The following is a 27,709-nucleotide window of genomic DNA, read 5'->3' on the forward strand; positions in this document are numbered from 1 at the left end:
AAGTTGACCAACTTTTCAAAAATTGATCATTTTTATTAATTTTGTGTAAAAATAGTTTAAATTTGTCCTTCACCCTCCCGTCGCTGCCCAGCTCTGCTGGCTGCCCACTTGTACCTCGATGGATGGTTGCTAACTTGTACCTTAATGGACTGATGAGTAAAATAGTATTAGCAACATTTAGTAAGATTATATGGTGGGAGAATATGTAGCCTTTACACAACAAAAACAAGGAGAAACTAAACAACTTATTTGGAGCTTTTAGTAATGTTGCAAAATAAAAGGCAGAAAGTAAATATAAGTGTTTAATTGTACTTGGTTTGTTGGAACCATGTTGTTTGTCATACACCCAACTGCTTAAAACATAATATTCTTTATCTTCTTAGATTACATTTCTGATACCTGACCAAGGACTAGGTTTATAGGCTAATACAGTTAAATATTCTCTTATGCTTTTAGGACTCAAACATATTGATGCTTAATAGCAGTAACATTACATGCAACAACAAAGTATATGTTCTTATTACTTAATATACAAGAGATGTGATCCGTTTGCTGGAGATACCACACGTGTATTGAATGCATTGTTCCCGAGCCTTGAATTAAATCCTGTTAGCTTAGTCTCTGCCTGAAATTTTGCCACTGGTTTGGTAGGATCCAACCTGTGGTGCGCTTGAGATATTGGGATGGCCTTGTCACTTGCTTTGTACGCGTCACCTGCAACTCTAACAGCTTTCTGACTCTTGCACCCTGAAAGAATGTTAGGAAGCCTCTTGTGCAGTTCTTTCTCTGGAGCATTTTTGGCAAACCTGGTCATTTTGTATTGGTTTTTTGTGTTGGCTGTTCTGAGATCTTCTGAGTCTGACATGATAGAAAACTCAGCTGCACTGGCTGTGACAACACTCCATTCTATGCTTGCTTCGCTTGGGGCATAGCAAGTGGTGGGAGTAAGACTAGAATCTCTCTCCGATGTTTGCCTTTCTAAAACTGAGTTGGTTTTTGTGGAGAAGCTTTCTATTTCAAACAACTCAGAACTTGCATCACTTTCGTAGTCATCGCTCGTTAGATCTTGATTTTTGGGAATCCCAGTTTCGTCGGTTTGTGGATTGACCAGATCCCATGTAAACATGGTTGATTTTCTTCCAAAACTTAAAGTTTTATTTACTTGATTCGTTATTGGAGTCCTTGGAGAGCCAAACACCTCCAGTGATTTTCTTATGGTATTATCTTCTCCTGGTGACTCCATTGTAGCTGCCAAACTTCCTTTAATGGGGTCCAAGACTGGGAAGTTAAAACAATCTTCTCTCCTACTCTGAAATTCCATCTCATCGAACTTCTTGTAGGGTACCTTCTCTTGCTCAGACCATTTTCTGGCTGGTGTCTTGTTCTTTTGATCTGATTCAGCAGTTTTGTTAGTTTGTTCAACAAGTGCTTTGCTTTGTTTTTTGCTTTCTACAACATGGTCATCAATCACAACCGAATTCTTTTCACTGCACGAGCAGTACTTGCAACTAAGACTTGATAAGAAACTTTTGCAAAAGGCTTTCGTCATGTTTCTGCTCTGATGATTTGTCGGCAATAGCACAGTTTGGCTATTGTAGCTCGATGAGGAGTGGACACTTGGAGTTCTAGGCTGCACTTTAAGTTTCACAAGGTCTAAGTTCACCGGTATATCTTTCTCATGATGGTAGCTCTTAGAGCTAGTGTCTGTACTCTTTGGATCTGCATCATCGTCCATGTCTCCCTTGAAGTATTTCTCTGCAGAAAAGACTCCGATTTCTTTGTCTTCAATTTTTTTGGGGGAAGCGTAAATTAGCTCATGTGAACAAAGTGCTAAAATTCCCTCATCACCATGCAAGTAAGAGGAAAAGGAGGCATCACGATGGTTGCTGATACTCTCAAATGACAAGGTTTTTGAAGAAACTATAGCCATGGAGATTTCTGTAGGTGGTACAAGAGGCAGCTATATGGAGAAAGTTGTTGAGGAGGGTGATAATTCTATAGTTAGGCTTATGGAGATCTTCTATAAGTAGAGATGAGGAGTAGTACTTTGAGATAAAGAAGGTTGGCCCAGTTGTTATGGTTATGTGTTTGCATTAATAACAGCAGTTGAGATGTGGTGCATTCGCGCATATTTGAGATGCGATGCGCTCTGCTGTACTGCACCGCACCTTTAAAAAATAAGAATAGCACAAGTGATGTAGAGTTTTCGAGGTGAGCAATCAAAGACCATAGAGTTTGCTAGACATTTGTTTTCAAATGCAGGGTGATTTTTTCATTGAATCAAAGGAGATTATGTTGTAAATGCAGGAGATTACAGGAGAGGTTGAAGTAAGAATATGTAAAACCTGCACTTGTGACATGTAACTCTTTAACATGAGATGCCCCACAGTTTTTTGTTATTATCTTTTATCGACATCAATCAGTAAACGAGGTTTAAGCTATAATCCTAAAACATATTGCTAGGCTGAGGACAACAATTTGAGGGTCAGTTCTAAAATACAGGTCACGTCCAAAGTGACAATATGTCAGTTACCTAGAGCAAGGTAACTAGGCATACACATGATATGTGCCAATTTTCTTTCAGGTAAACTGGCAAGGGCCACTCATTTCTAGTTGTGGCTCACCGTGCTACATGGCTAGCCATGCAATATAACATTAATTGTGAAACTCTGCATCTGTTACTTTGTTCACACTTGATGTCCAATTGCTTCCATTTGCGGAAGTTAAGAAGTAAGACTCGGATCAATTTGTCTTGTTCTTTAGCTTCCCCAGCATTATGACCCAGCAGCCACAGTCTTCTTACTGTTATAGTAACATATGCGCAAAGGCACATTATTGACGAGGTCTGTACATAGTACACAACTGGTCTGGAGGGTGGCCAAGTGACCCATATACAAGTTTCTGGTGGTATTTCACGCTTAAATTATTAGATTTCTGTTACAGGTGCTTAGATTCACTCATCTTTTAGAATGCATAATAGAGTCCAATTTGATATTATAGGACAGACTGTGGGAACTCTTTTTCATATAAAACCAACATGGATTAGACTTAGAGTATTAGATTTAACTAAAAACAAGGATTTAGTGTTTAATCATCAAGCCAAATCATCAGATGCTACCAGTTTAAAACTATTCATGATGTGAAAATGTTGCAACACATGGGCCAAAACTTTTCTAAGCTACCTACTGCTTTCTTTTTTAGCCCATTCGTCGTGGAGCCAGGTTCTATACCCTCTTGGTTGATCGATGATAAATTATGAGAGTGATAATAAGAACTGAAGGCAAGAACCTTGGCTAGCTCGGTGCTTCAAGTTACTTTTTTGATGTGCATTTTGACAAACAAATATTTGAAATACTTGGCTAGTCGGCAGACAGTACCAGATACGAACTGTGTGACTATGATAAGGGGTTGAAACTCGAAAGCCAAGTAAAAACAGAACTGATACTGTAACTTTAGCTCATACTATTGGGGTGTCTCAATACTGTTTGAATTCTGATATCAATCAAAATCTTCTTTAAAACAAGTGGATCACCCTCATGATATGTCATTTTTGTATGTCATCTTCTTCCTTCAATTTTTTGTACGCCTTAACAAGTACTTTAACTTCAATGTTAGAGAATGACAATCAGTTATTCTAAAACCTCAGGGTGTTAGAGAATGACCCTTTTCAGATCTTATATTTAAACATTCATTACAACTGCACCTTCTAGCCTACAATCCCTATCCATCTCTTGTAGTTTGTCGGTAAAATGTCTTCAAACTCACATCTGAAGAAAATTACTCAGGCTATAAGTACGTTGTTGCAATAATTATGTGTGCTTTATGTGCATTCTACTAAAGTTCAAGTAAGATTATCTTTACCATCAAAGCTCCAAAATTACCTAACTGTAACGTTAGTACCTTAATAAATTCCAGAGCACTGTGCGCGCTATCTGCTAAAATGAACTCATTTCTTTCTCGAGATTATACTAGCTGTGCAACATATGCGCGGTTGCAGTTGAGATTAGAATGATTGCGGTTCTATATTAACTACAATTCCAAATCAATCAATCTACAGGATTGATCGAACAGTCTAATCAATCATTAAAAGAGTTTCCGGCATGTGCTAAAGCTTGATTGTCATATGTGAATTAGACAGCTTACCTTCTGGATTCTTATGAACAAGAAGAGCCTAATATAATCAATCAATTCTTATGAACTCGAAATACAAGAGTTATATTACCACTAGTCCCCGTATAAACCAAAGGCGATTTGCATGGATATGGTCATAAGTCATTGAGTAATTTAAGAAGGCTTCAACCTCAACCACAGAGCTGAGTAACTCGATATTAAACATATACTACAATACAGCCAAAAGAAATCAAATGCAAAGCCGCAAAGGATGACTGTTTTCCAGAATGTGGATTTGTAGAATCAAACCATACACATCTCTAAGCAAAAACAAACAGTTGTTGCATGTTAACATGTTTATTCCAGTGATTACTGTCTCAACTCTGAATGATGATGGTTGGGTCGTAAATGAGCAGAACCTAGCCTAACTCCAGTGTTCTTCCGTATATGATTCACCTCATTAAAAATAGGATGATGGTCAAAAATACTATATTTTGAGAAATTGGTGACCAAAATACCAAATTTGAGAAATGCGGCAAAAAATATCTATGAAATACGTTTTCTCATATTGAGTATTTGAAATACACCTTCTCAGATTGGTATATGCGCGAATACCCATTTTCAGACTGGTTATTTCAACCGATGTTTTTATTTTTTTTTTAAATTGAAACACTCTTTTTAAAACTGGGTATATTGAATATATTTTCTCAGATTGGGTATATGCCCGAATACCCATTTTCAAACTGAGTATTTCAATCTTTTTTTTTTTTTTGAAAAATGTATTTTTACACAAAAAAATAAGAAAATAATTTTGTTGAGATACCCAATCTAAGAATGGGTATTTAATTGGTAAAAATGGCCAAAGTATTGAAAATATGTATTTTTGTCACTTAATCCCAAAAAAATGTTATTTTTGTCATTATATCCTAAAAATATATCGAATTCGAGTCCGAACTTTTAGCGAATCAAAAATTTTATTCGTATTTCGATCCATTAAGAAAAAATTGTTCACGAACAAATCGCGAGCTACGATTTAACGAATAACTCATGAACGTTGTTCACGAACTCTTAATCACCGGTGACTCAGTTTACGAATTGGTTCTCACAATTTCAATGTTTCTTTTTTAACAAAACACAATTCCCTATTTTTTGATTGTGTTTCACTTGTTTCTTATTTTAAAATAAATTAATGATTAATTATAAAATAAAAAATTTGATAGCCTTACAAACCAAACATATAAATTTGAATGTTTAGCATTCTGATATTGATTAAATTAAGTTATTTATGTTACTAACTAAATATATGAACAAATTTTAAATAAAATAGTTAAATATTTTCAATTTAGTATGTAATACAATTTAGATCCTCTATACATGATAAATTTATAAATTTAATAGTAAATAACAATAGGATTAAATAAATTTCTATTTTTTTAGATAAATATATAAACAATTATTCATTAAATATTGTGTTATAAGTATGTGTTTATAATATGTTTATGAGTATATATAAGTAGTGATTTATATATTTGTTCAGAAACATTGTAATCAAAATTGGGTTAAATATCAAGTAGGTCACTCATTGGGGCCAAATGTTTCAAGTAGGTCACTGACTGCAAATCTGACTCGATGTAATCACCGATTAACTCTAATTGTGCATTCCGTCAGAGTCAACCGGGTTTATAGTCAATTTAGACGGGAACCGTTAAGTATTCCGTTAGTGTGTGACATGTGGACGTCTTCCTGCCCCGTGGCGCTGACTGTAACTGTTACGTGTAATGTGCTGCAATATATAACAAAAAAAAGAAGAAACTATAGACATAATCGACAAGACAGCGCGGGAAGATGAAAGGGGGAAACTGCAAACCCTAATTACCCGCTCCTTGAATCGTTGAATTGAAGTCGTTCTTGGCCGTATTGTTCAAGATTACACACTAACAAGCATCTGAGAATCATCTTAATCTTATTAAGGTATGTTTCGAACTTATCCCTAGGGTTTTAGGTCTTGCATGATAAGTTCTTGTTTTTTGATCATATTTTTATAAAAATTATGTAATTTTTATAGATCTTGTTATCTTTGATTCGTTTGCTTGAAGAAATTATTTTAATTCATTCTATATTTACTTCGTTTTTTAGAAATGTCTACGAGGGTTTCTATTTACTTACACCATCATGGGATATTTAGTCCTGAATCTTTTAGAGGTAATGCTGATTATGTTGGGGGAAGGATAGATATCATCGAAGATATTGACACGGACAAATTTTCGATTCTTGAAATGGATGATTATCCACTGAAATTTGAGTATAGTAAGAGTGATATACTTTATTTTCAATGTGATGGTCATACCTTTAAGAATGGTATTAGAGTGTTATATGATGATCAGTCATTTAGGGATTTGATTGAGGTGTCCTTGCCGTTTAAAAAGTTACATATATTTGTGGATCATAAGAAAACAGGGCAGTGTACTGATTTGGTAGAGAAATATGATGAGTTCAGTGGACTTGACGTAGGGTTTGATATTGATGAAGTGTTTAATAATGATCTTGATCTTGGTGATGACTGGTCTAGTGATGGTAATGATAGTGACCCTAACTATGACCCTAAAGAGGGAGAATCTGATGAAGAGCTTGTAGCTTCTAGGCAACTTAGACAACAAAACCCCGATGCTAGTGATGAGAGTGAGTATGATGAGAGTGACTATGCTAGTGATGAGTTGAGGTCCGAGGATTCTTCCAGTGAAGATGAAAACATTAAGAAGGGGTATGTTGCAATTCCTCCTGGTAATAAAAGGAAGAAGAAACCAGCAGTTTATAATCCTGAAAAGTTGGGTAGGCTTAAGTTTGAAGTTGGGCTTAAATTTTCCTCCATGGCTGAGTTCAGAAAAGCTGTTAGAGATTATGGAATATCTGAGAGGAGAGCCCTGCATTTCATCATAAATGATGCTAAAAGAGCACAGGTTGGATGTGAAAAAGGGTGCACATTTTATTTGTGGTGCAGTAGATTGGAAGGGTGTGAGGCTGTCCAAATTAAAACATGTCAGCCTGATCATCTATGCACCAAACCATACCACAATAGGCTTGTATCTGTGAAATACTTAACAGAGATGTATGGTGAAAAAATCAGAAAAAACCCACAGTGGAAGGTGAAGGAGATGCAAGAAACCATTAGGCAGGAGTTGGAAATTGATGTACCTAGAATCAAGTGTTCTAGGGTAAGACAGGCTGCTCTTGCTGGAGTTTTAGAAAGTATGAAGGGTCACTACTCAAGGGTTTGAGATTTTGGTTTTAAGTTGATCAAAAATAACCCAAAGAACACATGTAAGATAATGACTAACATGGTGACAGATGACAGTGTGAACACATTTAAGAAGATATACATTTGCTATGAAGCTTTGAAACAAGGTTGGAAGTTAGGATGCAGACCAATACTGGGTATAGATGGATGTTTTCTGAAAAATGTGTGTGGTGGTCAGCTACTCAGTGCTGTTGGTAGGGATGCTAACAACAACATGTATCCAGTTGCAATTGCTGTGGTGGAGACTGAGAGCACAGACAGCCGGAGATGGTTCCTTCAGCTCTTAAAAGATGATCTATCACTAGGGAATGGTCATGCCTTCACATTCATCAGTGATCAACAGAAGGTAACAATCTTCCCTTGTACTTACATTGTCATTACATTGACAGCTGTTAAAGCATGTTTATTTGATTATTTTTAGGGTTTGATAGCTGCTATGAAAGAGTTATTGCCAAGGGCTGAGCACAGGTTGTGCACAAGGCATTTGTATAACAATTTCAAGAAGAGGTAAAAAAAACTGTGTTTTTGCATTTATATTTTGCATTTATATTTTACATTTATATTTTTACATTTATGTTTTTACATTTATATTTTTGCATTTATATTTTGCATTTATATTTTTACATTTATGTTTTTGCATTTATATTTTGCATTTTTTTTGTTTACATTTATATTTTGCATTTTTATTTTGCATTTATATCCAGGTTTCCTCAAGGCACTGTAAAGCATTGCTTCTGGACTGCTGCTTGTGCCACTTATCCAGCTCTGTATCACAAGGCAATGAAGCTTTTACAGAGAGTTTCAAAAAATGCTTATGATGAGTTGAGCAGGTTGGAACCAAAGAGTTGGTCTAAGGCATTTTTCGACAGACATTCATTTGCAGATAATGTCGAGAACAACATGTCTGAGTGTTTCAATAACTGGATAATTAATGAAAGGTAATATACTTGCAACATATTCAATTGTCTATTCAACATTTAATTGAGTTTGATGTGTTGTAAGAATGTATTCAATATTTAATTGAGTTTGATGTGTTGTTGTGTAGGTACATGCCACTCTTGAATATGATTCAAGAAATACACTTCAAAATCATGAGGAGAATAAGGATTAATAGGGATTCAATGGCTTACAGGGATCTTCCCATATGCCCTAGGATAAAGCATAAACTTGATGCAGCTATTAATGCATCTAGAAAATGGCAAGCAACTTGGGATGGAGACACAAAATACATGGTTAGGCAAGGTACACGATCAGTCACTGTGAATTTAGAAGAGAAAACATGTGACTGCAGGGCATGGGAGTTGACAGGAATACCATGCCCACATGCTGTGGCTGCTATACATGATAGGAGACATCAACCAACATCTTATGTGTCACAATACTACTCAAAGGAGATGTATATGAAGGCCTACAGTTTTCCTTTGGCTGCTCTTAGAGGAGAAGATTTCTGGGAAGTAACTGATAAGGCTCCTATGCTACCACCTGACATGCCAAAGAAATTAAGAGGCAGGCCTAAAAAACTCAGAAGAAGGGAGGCATGGGAAGATGCTAGTTCCAACACGAGCAAGTCCAAAGATGTTGTACAAGGGCTCCAGAAAATGACATCTGGTAAAAAGATGCATTGCTCTCACTGTAGGCATACTGGGCATAAAAAACCCAAGTGTCCTGAGTTGCAAGTGCAAACTAAAATTGAAGCTGTTCATGAGCAGGGGGGAAGTGTGATAACTGAGAAGGATGACAAAGCTGGAAAGGAGAAAAGTATCAAGTTACCTGTCAGAAGGAAGAGCATGCCAGGTATTGTGACTAGAGAACCAGATAACCAAGTTGGAACTCAACAATCTGCAGTTGTTGATGTAGATGCAAGTAAGAAGGGGAAGGAGAAACTGTTCCACAACAAGAGAAAAGAAAGACCTTTTTGGATGCAAAAATTGAACAAGAAAAAAATTGACAAATTTGGAGCTGAGTGTGAGCAGTCTGGTGCAAATAATGAAAAGGAGAAGACAAAATCTCTTTCTGGTAAGAAAAGTTTGTATTTTGAGAATGAGAATGATGAAGTGGGATATAAGCCACATTGGATGAATGTAGAACCAATTCTCAACTTCAAAGAAAAGCTAATTGGCCTAGGTTTTGGCAAACTTTTCATGCCAACACCTGGTTTGACTAAGGCCAATCATGTACCTACTGGGACTCCATCCGCAAACACTCCACCAATCCAGAAATCACAGTCAAGCACCGCTAAGGACCAAGTTGCAGATGCAGAGGAAGAGAAAATTGATGTTGAGCCTGAGAGTGAAGATGAGTATGAAGAAGAAGGTCCACCAGCAGTTAGGAGGAGCACCAGACTACAATGGAAAACCAAGTTCAAGAATACAGCAGAGACTCCAGTTAACCTAGATGATGACTAATTTAGTTTGCTTTCATTTATGCATTATCAGTTAACCTAGACTCCAGTTGGTATAATTAACACCTAACTAGGTGTTAATTGGATGAACTTGATAATCTTTTGGCTATGTATTTTGGGAAGAATTTGATGAACCTTTGGGAACTTGATAAGTAGTTATAATGTTCAACAATGATCAATGTAATGACTATTTCTATTGTGTTTATGAAATTATCTTTCTATTATTTATGCCAACAGTTTTTTCTTATGATCAATAACATTAGCAGAAATATCACAATCACAAACACTAACATAATTGTTAAAACATTAATATACTACATATCTTCAAAAACAAGCAGTGAGAACATAATTTAGTTAAAACAAGATACATTACATCAAATTTCCTAACCCACTAACAATAACACAAATACACTATATCAACTTCGCTAAAATCACTAACAGAACTATCACAATGAAGTAGATCTTCCGATAATAACCATTTTTCTTCTCCAAAGCTCTCTTCTTTTCTTCATTACTTGCAAGTTTCTCCTCAAGCATTGCTATCTGTTCTTCAAGAAGTGCCATTTTTTCATCTTGAAAAATTCTTCTGTTATTCAAGTGGGTGATAATATCACCGTGTCTGCCTAAAGTTTGAGGATCGTACCATCGAAAATAATTGCATCTACCCTGCAATTTTTAATAAATTATGAAGTTCCAAAAACCTAACTTAATTGCAGAAATATTTCAATAAAAAGGCTTACTTGGGGTTGAAAACATGTGTAGAATCTTCTCCCGGGATTGTTGAGTGACCAAGATGTATACATCTTGGCCCTTTTTCCGCAATAACAAAGTTGTTCATTGGTCGAAACTTGGGACGACCTTGCGGAACTTGACGCCATAGGCCTTTTGAACTTAAGGTTGAATTGAAGTTTGTCCTAGAACGAATTAGATGAATAAAATGGGATTGAAAAGATTCAATAATTTTTAGTTAAGAACCCTAGTTCTCTAAGGTCTGATTTTAGTCTGTATATATAGACCCATAATATTAGAGCCGTTGCACAACCACGTAAGCACCATGTCATCCACTCAGTGGCTGCATATCCATGTCACACAGTTGACCGTTACTAATTTCTGTTGACTCTGACAGAATGCACAATTAGAGTTAATCGGTGATTACATCGAGTCAGATTTGCAGTCAGTGACCTACTTGAAACATTTGGCCCCAATGAGTGACCTACTTGATATTTAACCCAATCAAAATTGTTTCCGAACTTTCGAGTCGAACTATATTATGCTCAAATTCGACTAATTTAAAAGTCGAATATTAAAATTATGTTCATGTTCAACTCGTTTATAAATTGAACCGAGCTCGAGCTGAACTTTTCTCAAAGCAAACCCCGAACTTTTCGTAAATATATCGACTCATTTCCGGCCTATCTGCAAGTAATATTTTGAGACTATAATTTTCTAAATTTTAGTTTTCATAAACCAGTACATCAATCCTTACTCACCAAGGGAAAGCATGGCTGTCCAATTGAGGCTCATTTTTTCGACATCAAATGTTTACCCACCTACAAAAATTTAATTTATCTTTTTGAGGTAAAGTTAATGTTATTTTTTTTAAAAAACATTTCTTTATTCAATTTTCTAAAGAATTATTTTAAATAAAATAATTTTAAAATCGTAAAAAAAATGTACTCCTATTGGGCAGAAATCTTTTTATTAAAATCTTGAATACCCTGTAATCTTTTTAATGATACAGAGCAGGACTGCATGAGTGTATGATTTTCATCTTCATTTCATATCATCTTATAATTCCAACCTGTCTCCACCAACTACTTTGATAGCTTATCGATTCAATGTATTGTTTCAACTTTCACGAGAGTGTATACTGTTTATATCATAAAATCAGTGCTTACACTCCACCTGTTTGATAAAATGCCCCAGTGAACTTAATAACATGATTTTCCGTTCATAATTGTTGTCAGGATTAGAAAGTTGTAACTAAATAACACCCTAAAACTTGCACCCCCTTTCTCCATATATACACCCCTGCATTGTACCTAATGATGATTTTGTTTTCGAAAAGAGGTAGACAGTTGATTCAGTTGTCGTATCTTTATCGCCCGTCATGTAGTTTGTCATCCAAGGCATCAAGGCCTTTTAGGTTTGTAAATGAAGCAACCCCGTCTTCATCAGTTGAATATAAGAGGGGTGTTGGGAATGTTAGTAGCAGCATTCATCCTTTTTCGTTGTTATCGGACAGTAGGGACAATGTGAAGGATTACAAGATCGAGCTCGTTGATAATCAGACTTGGGGGGTATCCACTGGTTTGAAAGATGCTTGGAGAGGTGATAGAGAGATGAATGGTTTGAGAAATCATGTGGTTGATGAGTTTGATGCTTATGTGCCTTTAAATGATAGTGGTTTGGATTTAGATGAGATTGAGGATATGAGGATACGCGGGACTCTTTTTTCCAAGCTTGATAAGGATTCTAAAGAGTATGAGGAGTATAATCATGAGTTTCTTAAGAAAAAATCGTCAAAGAATAAGGGTGATCAGAACGAAACAAAGAAGGAGAAGCGGAGTAGTGATCCTATAGCTGACGGTCCTTCAAAAAACAAAGATGGGCAAAAGGAGAGCAAAATGAAGGAGAAAGTGATTGGCTATTCTGTTGGAAGGGCGAAACTACATAACGTCAATGAGAATTATAATCTGGCGTCCTCCCTCGATCAAATTCATGGGGTTCGAGACGAAAAAAAGGTAAGGACTCCCACGTTTAATCAACTTACAGCTGCTTATCATGAACCATTTTGCTTGGACATATATATATCCAAGGCTTCTGTACGTGCCTGCATTGTGCACCGAGCCACTAGCAAGGTTGTTGCTGTCGCACATTCAATATCCAAGGACATGAAATTTGACTTGGGGTCAACAAGGAATGCAACTGCGTGTGCTGCTGTAGGAAAAGTGTTAGCTCAAAGAGCCTTGGCCGATGATATCCACAATGCGGTCTATACACCAAGGAGAGGAGAGAAGTTGGAAGGTAAGCTTCTAGTTGTACTTGAGTCTGTTATTAAGAATGGAGTTAATGTTAAGGTCAAAATAAAGCAAAGAAAGTTCAAGAAATCTGGCGTTGCACCTGCTGCTAGGAACTTCAACACTGGTTCAGTATCCCATCAAATATTCTTCAACTAAAGTTAGTGCTTGATCACCTTACTGGTTGATGTAGTTATTCCACAATGAAGATACATGCAAGTTTGTCAGTTGGAATATTCTTTATAAAAGGGCCTGAAATGGAGGAACTAAGCTTGTTGTGTACCTAGTTTAAGGATACAATCACCTATCTTTCCTAAAGATTATTAATTCCAAGCCAAATTAAAAGGAGAAAAAAGTGTACTATTTCTTCAGTATTGCTTTCTTGTTCTTTGTTTCAACCAAGCAACCATCCATAATAACTGACCATTCTTTGTCACATGGTGTGTGTCGCGTGCTCACATTTTAAGCATTGACCTGAGTGTTGATATTTTGTCACAGCAACTGCTGGACACCTTTTGTTCAGTATAATTTCTACTAGTGAGCATTATGTTATATGTATCTTCAAGTTTGAATTGTGGATATATGTGTGTATGCAATGAAAAAAGTTTCTTTTTTGGTATGTGATGTAAAATCTTTCTTTGCAAAAATCGAATGCGAGCTTTTGCAAAAATCGAATTCGAGCTTATGCAAAATTAACTGATAGCAGTGTATGACATTCCTTTCTGTAAAAAATTTATAAATCAGATTCTTGACTTCTCCTCTATAGTCTAAAATGCTAAATGCCTTTATGTGGAATGAGTTCAGAAGTTCGTCTGAAGTCTCCTCTTTAGAATTTTTCTGCCAAAAGAATATTCCTCTTTCTGGTTGATGATATTGAACAGTCTGTCTTGCCATGACAGTTACCTTTCTTATTGACAATTTGACACTATCTCTGGCATCAAAAGATCAGCACTATAATTGTTTCACCTCTTTCTTATTGATGAAGAGGCTCCAGATTTAAGAGCTGGAACCCTTGTTACACTGTGTCGTGATTCTATCTGTATTAGTGCTTGAGATTATGCCTACTGCAATAGCAAAATTGTCATTGTGCGTTGTGCCCCTAATCCTATTAATTTCCTGACGCTTTGTTTGGAATCATATTCTGACTTCGCATATTCTATCTATTTGATGAAGACAAAACATGAATTACATATGAGCTGATGAATAAACTAGGAAGTAATAATGCAGAGCAAAACTTATGATTGAGAAGAAGCGAACAAGTCTTGATAAAGAAACTGATTACAGAGATCAGATTCATAAACAATTTAGAGAATGTTGAACAGAAACAACTTCAAGAAAAATAGAAACATTTGTGCAACCTTGCCTGTACTATTCACCTTGTGAAGCCTGTAGATCCAGGAAACTTGCAATTACTGGTCTGAATTTATCACTGTCTTAGACCATTTCACCATTTGCAATCAAAACCCAAAACAAAGTGTAGTAAGCCAGTATATCAACTACATCAGCATTCATCAATCAAGTAATGATAAACTAATAGGGTCACAAAGAGCATTAAACAGTATTCATATCTTTCCTTAAAGAATCCAATAGAAGTTTACATTATTATACACTTCACCACTAAATTGATCTGCAAAACAAGAAACTGTTAAACAAAAGACCTAAGCACTAAAAACTCAGTCATTTGCAGTAGCCAACTGCATTGCCAGCAGCTCTTCCTCTGGTATAGTCTTAATATGACAATCCGAGCGAGGATACGCTGCACATAACAAAGCAAATCCACGTTCAACAACATCATCACTAAGCATTCCTTCACTCTGATCAACTTTCCCGCTGATAAGTTGAGCAGGACAAGTCATGCAAACACCGAGGTTGCAATCATAAGGCACCGACATGCCTTCATCCAATGCCTTTGTTAGGATTGTCTCATCAGGCTCAACTTGAAGCTCAGTAGTCTTCCCCTCATGCTCTATTGTCACCTTGTAAGACTTGATGGTACTAATGCTCCTGTTGCCGCCGCGAAAGCGTGGCTGTGCATGGTGGTTCAGGTGCAATGGAGGAAGGAAGGAGGATTGTTGTTTAGATGATGTGAAAGTGAATGAAGGAGAGGTTGTGAAGTGGAGGGTTGCCATGGGGGTTGAAAAAATGAGGACAGGAGTGTCTGTTGACACTATTGTTGTTTTGAGAGGATAAGGTTCTGTTGTTTAATAGTATTTCGTGAAAACATAAAACAAGGTTTAATTCAATTATTGCAAAAATTCGTTAATTTTAAGTTTAACATAAAAGGTTACTACAATTTTATGATGCATGTCATTTGTCCATAAAATTAGAATTGTGCATCGATTCTAAATTAGATAACTTTATGGACAGAATATGGATGGGTAAGCCAATTTTTTTTAAAAACATTTTTGATATTTCCAAAATATTATCTACTTCAAAATTTTTCATTATTTTCAGAAAAATTATCAAAAATAGTAATTTTTATATTTTTTATATTTTACTGTTTTCTGAAAATATTTGAAAATATATTTTTGAACATGAATAATTTTTAAAAATCCTAAATATTTTTTTAATAGTAGATAACCCGCAGCCGCTACGTTTGAGTGCAGGTAAACCTTATGAAATGTAAATAAAAGATAGTTCTCTGACGTGTGTACGAATATTAAAACTTATTTTATAAGAAAAAGAATGTACTTGCTTAACGCCGTTATTGATTAATTATTAATTATTTTTTTTGCTAAATTTAATTATTAGCTATTGCGGATGCATTTAGAGGGGTGTAATTGAGATAATTCAAATATTTTCAGACACCGTTTAAACTCGACTTTGAGCAAAATTTTAATTTCAAATTTGAAATTTTGGCTCATTAAAAATTTGAAAGTCTCGAGTTTGGCTCGAAAACTCAGATTGATTTCATCAAATATTAATAAAAACTCAAAATATTATCGGTTTGGTTCGAGCTCAATTAATTATATAAAAATAACCAAAATATCAAATTTAATATAAAATATATTTGTAATAAATGAAATTAAAAATATTAGAGACTCGATAAAAGTCGTGAACCTGTTAATAATTTTAAAGTTTAAACTCGGTTCAGTAAAGGATTTAAATAGCTCAAATTTGATTCGATTATTATTCAATTAAATTCTAAATTTTTACGACAAACTATTTTCCTGATTTACGCCACTGCTTTAAAATTGCAAGAGGGGGGTGGAATTGCCATCAAAATTTCCAAAAAAAAAAAGAAGAAGCCGGCAAAATCACATTACTACAGCCATGTGACTCATGAGCATATCTGTACTGTATTTGGCTGCATATACTGTCAGGTTCACGATCTTCATTTTTCTACTCCAACCATCAATTCATTTCAATAAAAATAGATACTGTAATTTAATTATAAAGTATTATATCCTTTCTTTCTTTTTCAAGCTATCTTTTCCTTTTTTTTTCTTTAAGGTTAAATTTATTTGTATATACTGAGTACATAGACACATCACAGACACACGGCTCTACTCGCAGACTTTTCTTTATTTTGATAAGGTAAAGTCCCAGGTGTTCTGTAGTAATATAATCCTTTATAGTGGTTTGTAAGGTTTATAATAATCATCACTCATTTCATACACTCTCACACTTGATTGATTTCTTTGTTTGTGAGTTGCAGTACAAACATGGATTTGGAAAAGGTTGGAATTGCTAAGGATGTTACTGAGGTCTCTCTCTCTCTCTCTCTCTCGCTCCCTCCCTCTCGCTCTCTCTCTCTCTCTCTCTCTCTCTCTCTCTCTCCCTCTCTCTCTGTCCCTCTCTCTCTCTCTGTATCTCTCGCTCTCTCTCTCTCTCTCCCTCCCTCTCTCCCTCTCCCTCTCTCTGTGTATCTCTCTCCCTCCCTCCCTCTCTCTCTGTATCTCTCTCTCTGTTCATAGTTTGTATGTATTCTGTTGTTTGTGATTGAATTCTGGATGTTTTTGGAACAGTTGATTGGTAAAACCCCATTAGTGTTTCTTAACAATGTTGTCGAGGGTTGCGTTGGTCGTGTTGCTGCTAAATTAGAGATGATGGAGCCTTGCTCTAGTGTTAAAGACAGGTACCATTTTCTTCATATTCATACAACACTTATTATAGACCTTATCTTTGTTTAGATAGAGGGTACAAACCATTTGTTTCTGAAATTAGCGAATGCTATATGTATTTCTAGTTAATCTTGTGTTTGACAATTAGAAACTATATTTTCAGATAATTTTATTTATGTTTTTTGTGAGTTGTGTAAATCTTTTTGGTAAATTTCTGGAGTTTGTAAATTAAAATGGTTTGCAGGGCAAGATATTGTATCGAGACTTGATAGCTGTATGGTTATGATTTGGGAGTGTATAATGATTTTTGCCATGTTTTTGGTTTGCAGGATTGGTTATAGCATGATTAAAGATGCTGAGGAGAAGGGTCTTATTACACCAGGGGAGGTTAGTTTTATGTTTTGTGGTAAAAATTTTTTAAGTAGAGGATACAACCTATATGTGTATAAGAAAGTTTTAATGCTTGCTTTCCTTTGCATTTTCGAAAAGTATATTCAAGTAAGTATTGGTTGATTCATATTATGAAGTTTGTCGAGTAAAATGATATGCTTTGAGTTTGTAGAATTTCATTCTAAATCTCTTATATGTGTATTAGATTTAAATTGTTTATCATAAGGTAGTGATGGGATTTAAAATATGATCTTAATCTTAAGAGGCTGACTGAAACTGTCTACTAGAGTTTTCTTCAGTAAAGAATTTTTCTACAACCAAATTAATTCATTTTGGTTTCAGCCCCCTCCCATTTGGGTATAAAAATGCTATTGGTTACCTCAATTTACTGTTGATAACTCCAATTTTCAAATATAGTAACAGAAAAATTGGTTTTGGATCTATTATATTCATGCAATAATTAGTACTGTCCAAAGTCCCCCCTCTGTGTTGTCATCGGAATTTTTTACTTGACATGACAATTTTTTTTTTCCTCATCTTCTTTCTTCTTCTGTCTAGAGTGTCCTCATTGAACCTACCAGTGGAAACACTGGAATAGGATTAGCCTTCATGGCAGCAGCGAAGGGATACAAGCTTATAATCACCATGCCCGCTTCAATGAGTCTTGAGAGAAGAATTATACTCCGTGGGTTTGGTGCTGAGTTAGTCTTGACAGATCCTGCCAAGGGAATGAAAGGTGCTGTTCAGAAGGCTGAAGAGATTTTGGCTAAAACCCCTAATGCTTACATTCTCCAGCAGTTTGAAAACCCTGCAAATCCAAAGGTTTAACATTATACTTTTTTGATTGAATCTGTTGAGACATGAAAGCAATTATATTTGACTTATTCTGTTTTCAAATTATAAATGAAGATCCATTATGAAACCACTGGACCCGAGATTTGGAAAGGCACTGGTGGGAAAATTGATGCCTTTGTTTCCGGAATCGGCACAGGAGGAACAATAACTGGTGCTGGAAAGTTCCTCAAGGAGCAGAACCCTGATGTCAAGGTTACCTTGCCAATTCAACTTTTCAACAGATATAACTATGCACAATTTCGTGGCTTGACTTTAGTGTTTAGTTGTTTTCCAATATGTACTCTATAGTTTATTAGAGTACTTGATGGAACTTCCTGTATTCGTATAAAATCTTTCTTTCTTCTGTAACAGCTGTATGGCGTTGAACCCGTCGAGAGTCCTATTCTTTCTGGTGGAAAACCAGGTAAGTTATCTTTAGCATATGGCACTTTCTTTGTGGAACTTTCTTTTTTGTTGTCTGCTTCTTTCCCTAGAGATTTGGATATGAATTGTTTTAAACTGAAGATAGAAATTAATCTTGGCCTGTTGGTTCCAGTTCCATGTTTTGATAATGTACATCCACAAAATTGAACAATTTATGTATACATGAGATTCAACTAAGATGAAACATGCAGTAGCGAAGACTCTATGGTGTACTCGTGACTGTTCTTCAACCTCTTTCATTTTGTTTGTCAAATGATTCTTATCGATATGTATTTATGATGCCCAAGGTCCGCATAAGATCCAAGGGATTGGAGCTGGTTTCGTTCCCGGTGTTTTGGACGTTGATCTTATTGATGAAGTTATCCAAGTAAGAGCAGAAGATTATTATATCATATAAATAGATACAGATCATGTTACTTTAATTGAATCAGTTACTCTTTCATCTGTACTTCTACAGAACAGTCTCAGGTGTTCTTAACAAAGTTTTGGTAGCTTTTTTAGATAGTTTTAACATTTAACACAAATGTCCGGTTTTATATTAGTATAATATGATCTTTTGTCCATTCTCCAGATTTCAAGTGATGAAGCTATAGAAACTGCAAAGCTTCTCGCTGTAAAAGAAGGATTATTTGTAAGTTTCACTACTAACAGCCATACTATATTTCCATTTTATCAGTGTTGGGTAGTCTCAGATAATTATGTGCTGCTTGATTAAAGTTTTTGGAAATGTATGCCAAGTTATATAATACATTACATTTTCAGGTGGGGATATCGTCAGGTGCTGCAGCTGCAGCTGCTATTAAAATTGCAAGGCGGCCAGAAAGTGCAGGAAAACTAATTGTTGTAAGTTTATTTCTTTGTAGATACTCTTTAAATGTTATGTGGTCATGCCTTTTATGCGAGATCTGGTGACTTTTATCTCTGTCGGCCATGTCGTTAGAGGTAGAAGGATTGTACATTTGTAAGGTTAACCTGGCAATATCCTTTCCCCCAAGTGCAAAAGAAAAGTGTGCAACATTTAAATAAAACATTGACCAGACGGTGCATAATAGTCCTTCAGAACCATAATAATAAAAATTGTTTTAATCTAAAATTTAAAAATCCTCTTTAGTGTCAGGATTTGACACACAAACTGTTTTTTTTCTTTTATAATGATAACTTGGGGGAATGTACACCAGATGTCCAATGTTGGCATTAGCTGATGCTCGTTCTTGTGTTCTTTTCTTAAGAGAGATATAGTATGAAATATATTATTGTGTCTTTAACGCGTGCACATGAACATCTAATGAGATTCTAAATTAGTAAATACACAAGCAATTTGAAATTTCAGCGACTACATTATCCTTTTTATGCTGAGCTGCAGTGCCTTTGTTAAAATGACAAACTAACTATCAACAACTTTGCAGGTTATTTTACCGAGTTTTGGGGAGCGATATCTCTCATCTGTGCTATTTGAATCAGTCAGACGAGAGGCGGAGACCATGACCTTTGAGCCATAATGTGATTGCTGGACTGGGAGTGGACCGGATTTTTCTCTATTGCTGCATAATGGGAAAGTTTTAATTTCACAAGTACAATGTTTTGGTTGAACTTGGTTAAAGTTTTGTTGTAATTTGGGATGTTTATTAGAGTACTTGTTCCCCGTTCATGAATCAAAATGACTGATGTATGGGATAGTATCCCGAGCTGCACTGCTTAAAGTTGGACTCTTGAGAAATAAATTTAGAAAAATGATGTTATTAAGCCGTTGATGATGCTCTGAAATTGTCGAATAAGTTAAATGTTGATCTTATTCGAGAATTAATATACTTTTCCTGAGGAGTATGCGATTGAGGTTGTTTATTATTTTTCTTTTGTGACCTTAATCATTTCTTTATGAAAAAAATGCCCCTAACCTGTTATTAAAATATTAATATATTTTTTGATTTAAAATATGTCTTACATCAAAGTCACAAATGTGTTCATTTTTATAGGAAAAATATATTCCTAAGTATGTATTTAGCTGAGTTATACGAGTATATAGTATATTTTTATGATAAATTTAATATATTTTAATTTAAATATTTAATTACAAATGAAAGAATGTGCAAAATACATAACTTTTAAATTTCAATCTCCCAAAATACGCGGATGAATTTCTCCCCAAATTATGGGTATTTTGATTTTTCACTCATTACAAATATACCTTGCATATATTCACATTTACAAGCCTTTTTACTCAACGAAATTATTTAAGTAAGTATTTACGAGTTTCGTTTGAGAAATATTAAAATAACTAATTTATAATTTAAAATAAATAAGTGATTTATAAGCGATAAATAGATAATTACTTATAAGTAATATAAGTATTTGGAAAAAATCGGAATTTTTTTTATCTAGTTGAACAAAAATAAATATATTTAAATATAATTTTCTTAATTCATGAATATTAAATTAAAATAATATTTTAAAATATATAAATTGAAACTGAAGTTAATATAAAAGAAAAAATTTAAAATAAGTCGAGAAAAAATATTTTATGTAAATTCAAAATTTGAGTTAGCAAACGTAGGACATAAGTCATTACGGATTTATAAGCGAAGCTAAGACTAATCTGCTGGACAGACATGCCCTTGTGTCTCTTTCCGTGTTACAACGAAATTGATGTTTTTAACATTTTAATATTACAACTGCCATGAAATATGTTAAAACGGTCTTTAATGTGTGCTCTTGAACACATATTAGTCACTAACTCCCATAAAAATGATCTTTTTTTATTGGTGAAATTGATATGAATGCAGGAGATGTGACTAATGTGTGGACAAGAGCACAGAGAAAATCCCATGTTAAAATGAATAGACAAATATATTTCAGAATTTTTTCCCAAACACCCTGATTTTGGCAAACATAAAGTCATAAATATACATACAATACACACACAAAATTCGATTTCTGGGGAGGTTTTACCTTTCAGTCTCTCAAAGCTAAGATTTTTCAACAAGTACACTAACCCCACAAAGGTTCAATCTTTATTCTCTGATATCATTGCTTTTAGCTCCTCCATATATATATATATACATATATTCAATTGATGGTGTTTCTGTTTTGCCTAGATTCTTGATTTGGGCATGCTATAATTCATATATATTTTAACAAATGAACCAAGATTATCTTTTCAGACAATGTTATTATGTTCTTTTTGAGTTTTTGATCTGTTTTTTATGTTGGGTTTTACTTTTAAAGATTTATAGTTGATTGAAAATTTGATTGTAAGAGAATAAAATAGTTGTGAGAATAACTTCTTAGGCTTGGGAGGATTACTTTAGCTTTTTTTTAGGGTGGAACAAATTGTCGTTTTTAACATTATTCTTGAAATTGTGCGGATCGTGTAGTTCTTGAATCTAGATGGCATAATTACACTTGTTATGACTTCAAATGCGAAGCACCCAAAGCCATAGCTTTTAATTACTTAATGTGCTTCATACACTGTAGTTATCTCCGTATTTTATTTTACCCTTATACTTCATGTTGTTTGGTTTTTCAAATGTCTACAAGCATACTCGTGCTTATTCTATCTATTTTATCAAGGTTATTCCTGGTCTTAAGGGGTATGTAGGTATAATTCCGTGGTTGGTGGATTTATATAAACTAGAAATGAAAGTATCTTACCTATAAAACAGGAAGACGGTAATTCTTTGTGCATCGATATGTTGGTGGTTATGTGAAATTCTATTGTCTTTCTTCTGCCTGCAATCTATTACCTGATTAATCATAGATGTTTCGTGTATAATGCATTGGTAAGTTAAAGGTTACTGCAGTGAGTTTTTTGTGTTTAGAATTACTAAGAAGATGGTATGGTACTATGGTTTAGTTTATTGTGCTTGTCCTAACTTAGCAAATATTCCTTCTCCGACATTGGACTTTCAATTTAGTACTGCTTCATTTCTATTAGTTCACCAGAATGAATTTTGTGCAAAAAGCGAAGATGTTTACGCTAGGAAGATAAATTCAAGAAGGGCACATAGCACTCCTTGTCTTCTGTAGTTATCAGAGGGGTCCTGTTTGGTCTGAAAGAATGATTTGGGTTTTCAAGGGTGTTACCACTGTTAGCATTAAGGTCTGCTTTTGTCTAGTGTTTCATTTTTGAATCCTTGACTATGAGAGACAAATATATGCGGTATGTACATGTTCTTGTATGTTGCAGTGTATTTGATTTATTGTGACATGTACTAGACTCTGAAAATCGGGGGGCACTATAAAAATCTTAACATGTACTATATCTTAATGTATATGTTTAATGTTTCTTCATGTATAGGATTTATTTATAATGCACAAAATATATGTTTTACATAAACTTTATAAAGTGATTTATTTATGGTCGTTTAAATATCTCGTACTGTGAAGTATGCCATTGTGGCAGGAAACTTTACATGGTCTTTATAAACTGCATAAAAAATTGAGAGTCTGATCTGAGGCTTTTATGTAGTTAATTCTATACTGTTAGCCATCATTACATATGTGTTTGTAACTTAATCAGAAATGCATCTTTTACCTGTTGATACTTGGCATGATTATTGTTACATAATTAATTCGTAGCATGTGTGTTATTCACATGAAACAATTTTAAGCTGGTATCCTGTCTTCACTGAAACAGTTTCATGGCTAGTAAAGGTGCTGAACCTGTTAATGAGCAAGCAGTTGCCACCATATATGGCAACATGAGGGCTGACATCAACCAAGTGTACTCAAAGATTACTGAACTAGAGATGGAGGTGAGTGAACATTCATTGGTAATCAATGCCATAAAGCCTCTCGATCAATCTCGCCGGTGTTACCGCATGATTGGTGGTGTGCTGGTTGAGAGAACCATCAAAGAAGTCTTGCCAGCTGTGCAACACAACAAAGAGGGGCTTGAGATGGTGATAGCTCGGCTTAACGAGGCCTTGGAAAAGAAAAAGAAGGAAATTGCTGACTTCGAGGCTAAATACAAGATTAGGATAAAAAAAGGTGATGAAGTGAAAGATGATGGCAGCAAGAAGGAAGGCTCTGCACAAGGAGTCCTTGTTGGTCCAGCAGGTGCAGCTGAACAGAACTAGTCTTGTTCATATGTAATGTCTTTATGGTATTTGTTCAACCTAGTCATACAGACCCTGTGGTCTGTAATAGGATTTTGTTACTATATTAATTTGCTTCAAGGATTTTAGATGTATGATTGCCCTGTCCAATATTTCAATCCCCTTATACGGGTTTTATAAACTTAGTGGCTGAAAACATCATTACTTAGAGGAAGTGCAATTATTTGAATTTTGCTAGTCAGTTTTTTTGCAAATTCCTTTCAGAATAGTTGAAGGTTGCAAGTGGAGGTTTTGCGATGTAATGTTTACGTGCTGGCCAGTGGGGGCTTGGCTTAAGTATTGTTAAACTGAAAAGCGTGAGGATTAAAATGACCAGAGCTGAAATTGTTCTTGGATTAGTTTGGTTACAGAACAGTTAAGCTGATTTCTGAAATACCACTTACATAATTTTAGAGGGGATACTATGAATCTATGATGCTACCTTCGTTAGTTACCTAGTGAATTAGAACACCAAGCCAGAGCTATCACCAACTACCAAATCAAATCATTCAGAATTATCAGGTGTTATTTTCCTGAAAACCACTCTGACTAGAGTCTAGAGGAAAACAATGAATAGCACCCGTAACACTTCTTTTTTATTGTTTCTTTGCATGGCTGTGAGTGCAGGTGCATTTCGTAATCTGAGTGAAGCAAGCACTCCACAAAACCATCACCAAGAAGATGTACAAGATCGCGGTTGGATATGGCCATGGTTATGGTTTTGCAGTCCTTTTTACCCATTCCCTCCTAATGCCCCACCACCGGTTCATCATTCTCCATCACACACACTGCCGGTTCATCATTTTCCAGCACACTCTCCACCTCTTTATCATTCTCCAGCACACCCTCCACCTTTTTATTATTCTCCAGCTTCAACCTCTTTATCATTCTCCACCATCACCCAAAAAATTCTCTCCACCTCCACCAGTCCACAACAAGACCAACTGTGTTCTTTCCGTAGCCGTAATTCTATTGGACAGCCTTGTTGCAATAGGATCAGACAACTCTCACAACCTCGTTTTCTTCGGGCGCTGATGGATGAGCCATCCTACTATAACAGAGTCATTAAATATTGTTCCTAGGATCATTACCATGCAAACATGTAATTACATAATTCAGTAGCTATTGAATCATGTTTTCTACAACCACAAACTTATACAGTTTTATTGCAATGAACTATAGCCTAGGAATTTATTTATGATACCATGCGTATTTATTTTAAATAAATGTCTAGTTCCTTTCTATTTTTCTTGATATGCAAATTATAATATTTTCCAATAATAAAGGACAGATACTACAATTACAATAAAATAGAAAAGGATTATTTTCCTATTTTCTCAGGTGTTCTCCATCTTTTGGCGCCATCATTTCTCCATGTAATAAAGAAGATGGAAGCTATGGGCAGAAATGGTGTCTCTGCCGTGTTGCCACCAACAGCCCATCAGCAAAATCCGTCTCCGGTGTTTGCATTAAGAAAAGGAATATGGAACATATTGTCCAAATGGAATGCCCTTCAGATGGCAGTGGAGAACAAATGGGGAGGCTCAGATTCTCTTGACAAATCCCACCAACTTGCTTCTGATATCGAATCTTGGTTTTCAAAATCGAAAGGTACAATTTTTCGATATGCATTCTTTCATTTTCTTGGTAATTTTCTTTACCATCCATCCAATTCACATGATAGATTTGGTTGTACATGGAATTTAGCATTTTTAAAATTTCATAACTTTATAAGTCTGTTCTTACTATTGATATTTATTATATGCTAGTTTTATATTTCAAATTAAGGGGGTTGAGATATTTTTGTGGTTTTTGTAAGTGAATAATAACAAAAAGGTGCAGTGTTTTTGTTGGTTTGTGATCAGCAGAACCTCAATCGGTTGAAGATTTAGAGAGTTTGTTACATGAGAGCTTGTTACTGACTTTCAACACAGAGATTGAAGATGGAAGCATTGAAGAGGTATAATTTTATTTTTATTATTTGCCTAATGTGTCTGGTTCTCGACTTTCTCCTTTACGGAATAAACATTGTGGGTGTCATTTGGCTAATAGGCCTTATTTATTCAGTATTAATTTGATCGTATTATCTGCGTTTCTCTCGCTGGGTTTCAGCTTTTTATTGCAGAAGCTGGAATCTCTGCTTAGTTTGAAGTCCTTTGCATAAGAACTTGAGCTTTTGTGACAACAAAGCTTGAACTTTTTTGCAATGTGAATTCCTTGTTTCACAAGGGTTTGAGCTTTCAATTCATTCTTAGTAAAAAACCCGATATTTAGATTCTTTCTTAAAAGCCTAAGGAAATTTAAATTTACAAAATGGCTATTGATTTCTTTCTGTTATAGACAATCTTCCATTATGATACCTCCTTTTTGTTGTTATTAACAAAACATGTTTACAATGCATAAAACTAGAGATGTGCATAAAATACCTTCGTGTTTGAAGCGGGTTGCACAATCACAATATCTGCTTTAACGGTCAAAATTGATGAGTCTGGGTAGTGGAGTCATTTTGTGAATAGACGTACATACCTTGTTGAATTTCTACGGTATTCTTTAATTTATGGCAAGTTAATATTTGAAGAAGCTACCAGAGGTTTCTGGTTGCAGTCGCGAGCTACAAGAGTAGTTTGAAGTGACCTTGCTGCCGTATGAAAAACATTCATTTGGTTGTCATGATTTGATCCTTTCCCGCGGTTTTAATAAACTTTACTAGTACAAATATTTCTCACATGCACTTCTGCAACTGAAGCAGGTGGCAGAACAGTTGATGAGTCTGCACGAGGACGTGCAAGGGAATCACCAGTGCTATATTAACAAACTGATATTCGGCTCCAGATAAGCCCCCCCCCAATTGAAAGGCCACACCACTCAAGGTATTACAATCGCCCTGTCACTTACTTATAAATGTGAGATATCAGTTATATAGGTGCCTTTGGCATTATCGTATAGCATGAGTTTTTGTCGATGCATATCTGTACTTTTTCATTATCTGAACGCTGCAAAAAAGTTAATTAGGTTCTTTTTTATTTCATACGGTGCTACCAAGAACAAGTTTATTATTACTGGGAAGCACAAGTCGATGCCTTATCAGCTGATTTGCTAGCTGAAGACGACAATTTTGGGAGCTATTTACTTTGATGAAGTACTCTGCTAGCAGCTGTTTCTTATGCAGATGAAGCTAGCATAATTAAGCCTCTTCCATTCATATCATATTTGTTCTGTAGTCTTCTCGATCTAATATGGAGAATCATGATAAATTTTCTCCCAGCTCACTTATATATAGCTAATTCCCCCCTATTCACAGACATTTGTTTATCGATTTTTCGTTAGCAATTGAAAGTGGAACTGCATAAATTACCATAACATCATAAATGTGAATTCCAATTGAAACTCCGAACTTCATAAAGATTAAAGAATGTAAATTGTCAGGAAAGATAGTTTCTACTCATGCCTGGGAGCAATTTATAAAGCACAAGTCTTAACTGGCGATTTGTAATTATAAAATTAGACACTAATATAGCCTACTACATTCGAATCACAAGATTAGTCCACTTATATTATCGAACACCTATAATATTCTAATCAAACTAAAATGTATTTAAGAATGTAACATTCATCTCTGACTATAAACATTATCAGGAACTTCATAACTTTAAGTTCACCAGATGTCACCATGGATATCTGATTCTACTTAAACCTCTTTATCAGGTGGTGGCTCTGATCTTTCTATTAGCCAGCACGCTTGTGAATAATAAATATCACCAAACATCCAGTTTAAAAGCACCATAACAACAGCGTCATAGTATATGTCTTCTCGATGGTATATTAGTAGAAGATAGAAAACAGTTATGTTCATATAGATAAGCAAACAAATTTCAAAAACCAGAAAAAGCCACAATCCAACTATCCAAATTTTGTTCAGTGATAGTGATATGCCAGGCCTGCAAAGCATGAGAACATGAAAGTAAAGAGCATAAACAAATGCCATAACGAGACAACTAAAATCAATAACTAGAAACTTGGAAAGTCGTAATTTGCAATGTTATCAGAACTTATATGAT

At 35.1% G+C, this 27,709-nt stretch overlaps 6 protein-coding genes across 9 annotated transcripts; 4 read left to right on the forward strand and 2 right to left on the reverse strand.

Annotated features, from left to right (window-relative positions):
- Positions 1–291: 291 nt before the first annotated feature.
- Positions 292–2,277, reverse strand: LOC141659242 (protein PHYTOCHROME KINASE SUBSTRATE 2-like). Its single transcript, XM_074466033.1, has one exon. The coding sequence runs from the start codon at positions 1,928–1,930 to the stop codon at positions 521–523; it is 1,410 nt and encodes a 469-aa protein (XP_074322134.1). The 5' UTR covers positions 1,931–2,277; the 3' UTR covers positions 292–520.
- Positions 2,278–11,288: 9,011 nt separating this feature from the next.
- On the forward strand, positions 11,289–13,526 carry LOC141659243 (uncharacterized). The gene has a single exon (XM_074466034.1). It carries the CDS (start codon positions 11,852–11,854, stop codon positions 12,983–12,985), a length of 1,134 nt encoding a protein of 377 aa, XP_074322135.1. The 5' UTR covers positions 11,289–11,851; the 3' UTR covers positions 12,986–13,526.
- An 846-nt stretch (positions 13,527–14,372) lies between these two features.
- On the reverse strand, positions 14,373–15,016 carry LOC141659244 (ferredoxin C 1, chloroplastic). Its single transcript, XM_074466036.1, has one exon. It carries the CDS (start codon positions 14,953–14,955, stop codon positions 14,500–14,502), a length of 456 nt encoding a protein of 151 aa, XP_074322137.1. The 5' UTR covers positions 14,956–15,016; the 3' UTR covers positions 14,373–14,499.
- A 1,077-nt stretch (positions 15,017–16,093) lies between these two features.
- LOC141659245 (cysteine synthase-like) lies at positions 16,094–20,301 on the forward strand. Its single transcript, XM_074466037.1, has 12 exons — positions 16,094–16,149; positions 16,280–16,363; positions 16,485–16,533; positions 16,795–16,904; positions 17,220–17,277; positions 17,839–18,102; positions 18,190–18,327; positions 18,487–18,538; positions 18,846–18,925; positions 19,130–19,189; positions 19,321–19,401; positions 19,965–20,301. Exons 1-12 carry the CDS (start codon positions 16,109–16,111, stop codon positions 20,055–20,057), a joined length of 1,110 nt encoding a protein of 369 aa, XP_074322138.1. The 5' UTR covers positions 16,094–16,108; the 3' UTR covers positions 20,058–20,301.
- A 1,097-nt stretch (positions 20,302–21,398) lies between these two features.
- On the forward strand, positions 21,399–23,841 carry LOC141659248 (prefoldin subunit 2-like). Of its 2 annotated transcripts, none has more exons than XM_074466043.1 (2): positions 21,399–21,557; positions 23,192–23,841. In XM_074466043.1, the coding sequence occupies exon 2, from the start codon at positions 23,196–23,198 to the stop codon at positions 23,631–23,633; it is 438 nt and encodes a 145-aa protein (XP_074322144.1). In that variant the 5' UTR covers positions 21,399–21,557; positions 23,192–23,195; the 3' UTR covers positions 23,634–23,841. The 2 variants fall into 2 exon arrangements, with proteins under 2 accessions (XP_074322144.1, XP_074322143.1); XM_074466042.1 differs by lacking the exon at positions 21,399–21,557 and adding an exon at positions 21,676–22,714.
- A 336-nt stretch (positions 23,842–24,177) lies between these two features.
- On the forward strand, positions 24,178–27,028 carry LOC141659247 (uncharacterized). Of its 3 annotated transcripts, none has more exons than XM_074466040.1 (5): positions 24,178–24,753; positions 24,993–25,262; positions 25,517–25,611; positions 26,401–26,521; positions 26,664–27,028. In XM_074466040.1, exons 1-4 carry the CDS (start codon positions 24,690–24,692, stop codon positions 26,485–26,487), a joined length of 516 nt encoding a protein of 171 aa, XP_074322141.1. In that variant the 5' UTR covers positions 24,178–24,689; the 3' UTR covers positions 26,488–26,521; positions 26,664–27,028. The 3 variants fall into 3 exon arrangements, with proteins under 3 accessions (XP_074322141.1, XP_074322140.1, XP_074322142.1); XM_074466039.1 differs by having other exon boundaries at positions 24,182–24,753; positions 26,695–27,025; XM_074466041.1 differs by having other exon boundaries at positions 24,192–24,753; positions 25,520–25,611; positions 26,695–27,022.
- The last annotated feature ends 681 nt before the right edge of the window (positions 27,029–27,709 follow it).

This window comes from Apium graveolens, chromosome 5 (assembly GCF_009905375.1).
Source record: "Apium graveolens cultivar Ventura chromosome 5, ASM990537v1, whole genome shotgun sequence".
Lineage (NCBI taxonomy): Eukaryota > Viridiplantae > Streptophyta > Magnoliopsida > Apiales > Apiaceae > Apium > Apium graveolens.

Excerpts from the sequence above, each read along its gene's own strand:
- LOC141659243 (XM_074466034.1), top strand. The coding sequence starts at position 11,852 with ATGATGATTTTGTTTTCGAAAAGAGGTAGACAGTTGATTCAGTTGTCG.
- LOC141659248 (XM_074466042.1), top strand. The coding sequence starts at position 22,695 with ATGAGAGACAAATATATGCG. Across the intron at positions 22,715-23,191 it reads ATGAGAGACAAATATATGCG|TTTCATGGCTAGTAAAGGTG; the intron begins GTATGTACATGT and ends TCACTGAAACAG.
- LOC141659245 (XM_074466037.1), top strand. The coding sequence starts at position 16,109 with ATGAGCATATCTGTACTGTATTTGGCTGCATATACTGTCAG. Across the intron at positions 16,364-16,484 it reads CTTTTCTTTATTTTGATAAG|TACAAACATGGATTTGGAAA; the intron begins GTAAAGTCCCAG and ends TGTGAGTTGCAG. Across the intron at positions 17,278-17,838 it reads GTCTTATTACACCAGGGGAG|AGTGTCCTCATTGAACCTAC; the intron begins GTTAGTTTTATG and ends TCTTCTGTCTAG.
- LOC141659247 (XM_074466040.1), top strand. The coding sequence starts at position 24,690 with ATGAGCCATCCTACTATAACAGAGTCATTAAATATTGTTCCTAGGATC. Across the intron at positions 24,754-24,992 it reads GATCATTACCATGCAAACAT|GTGTTCTCCATCTTTTGGCG; the intron begins GTAATTACATAA and ends CTATTTTCTCAG. Across the intron at positions 25,263-25,516 it reads TTGGTTTTCAAAATCGAAAG|CAGAACCTCAATCGGTTGAA; the intron begins GTACAATTTTTC and ends GTTTGTGATCAG.
- LOC141659244 (XM_074466036.1), bottom strand. The coding sequence starts at position 14,955 with ATGGCAACCCTCCACTTCACAACCTCTCCTTCATTCACTTTCACATCA.
- LOC141659242 (XM_074466033.1), bottom strand. The coding sequence starts at position 1,930 with ATGGCTATAGTTTCTTCAAAAACCTTGTCATTTGAGAGTATCAGCAAC.